Here is a 276-nt window from a genome sequence, read left to right on the forward strand (position 1 = left end):
GCTACACGGTCTACGATGTGGTCTTCCACCCAGACGCGCTCGCGCTGGCCCGGCGCCACGAGCGCTTCCGCCAGATGCTGGACGCCACGGCCCTGGAGGCCGTGGAGAAGCAGTTCGGCGTGAAGCTGGACCACAGAAATGCCAAAACCCTGAAGATCAAGTACAAGGGAACTCCGGAGGCCGCTGTGCTGCGCACGCCCCTGCCCGGGGGTGTCCCGGCCCGGCCCGAGGGGGAGCCGGAGAGCTCCTTCCCCGACTTCCCCTACCCCTACCTGC

The 276-nt window shown here is 68.1% G+C and overlaps 1 protein-coding gene across 1 annotated transcript in view; it reads left to right on the plus strand.

Moving 5' to 3' along the window:
- The window catches only part of DNAAF2 (dynein, axonemal, assembly factor 2), a 7,000-nt gene that overhangs the window by 926 nt on the left and 5,798 nt on the right, over positions 1-276 (plus strand). The window contains exon 2 of the mRNA XM_006776101.2: positions 3-269. Coding sequence (XP_006776164.1) covers positions 3-269 — 267 coding nt within the window. The remainder of the gene's footprint in view (positions 1-2; positions 270-276) is intronic.

This window comes from Myotis davidii, unplaced genomic scaffold (assembly GCF_000327345.1).
Source record: "Myotis davidii unplaced genomic scaffold, ASM32734v1 scaffold1069, whole genome shotgun sequence".
Taxonomy (NCBI): Eukaryota; Metazoa; Chordata; class Mammalia; order Chiroptera; family Vespertilionidae; genus Myotis; species Myotis davidii.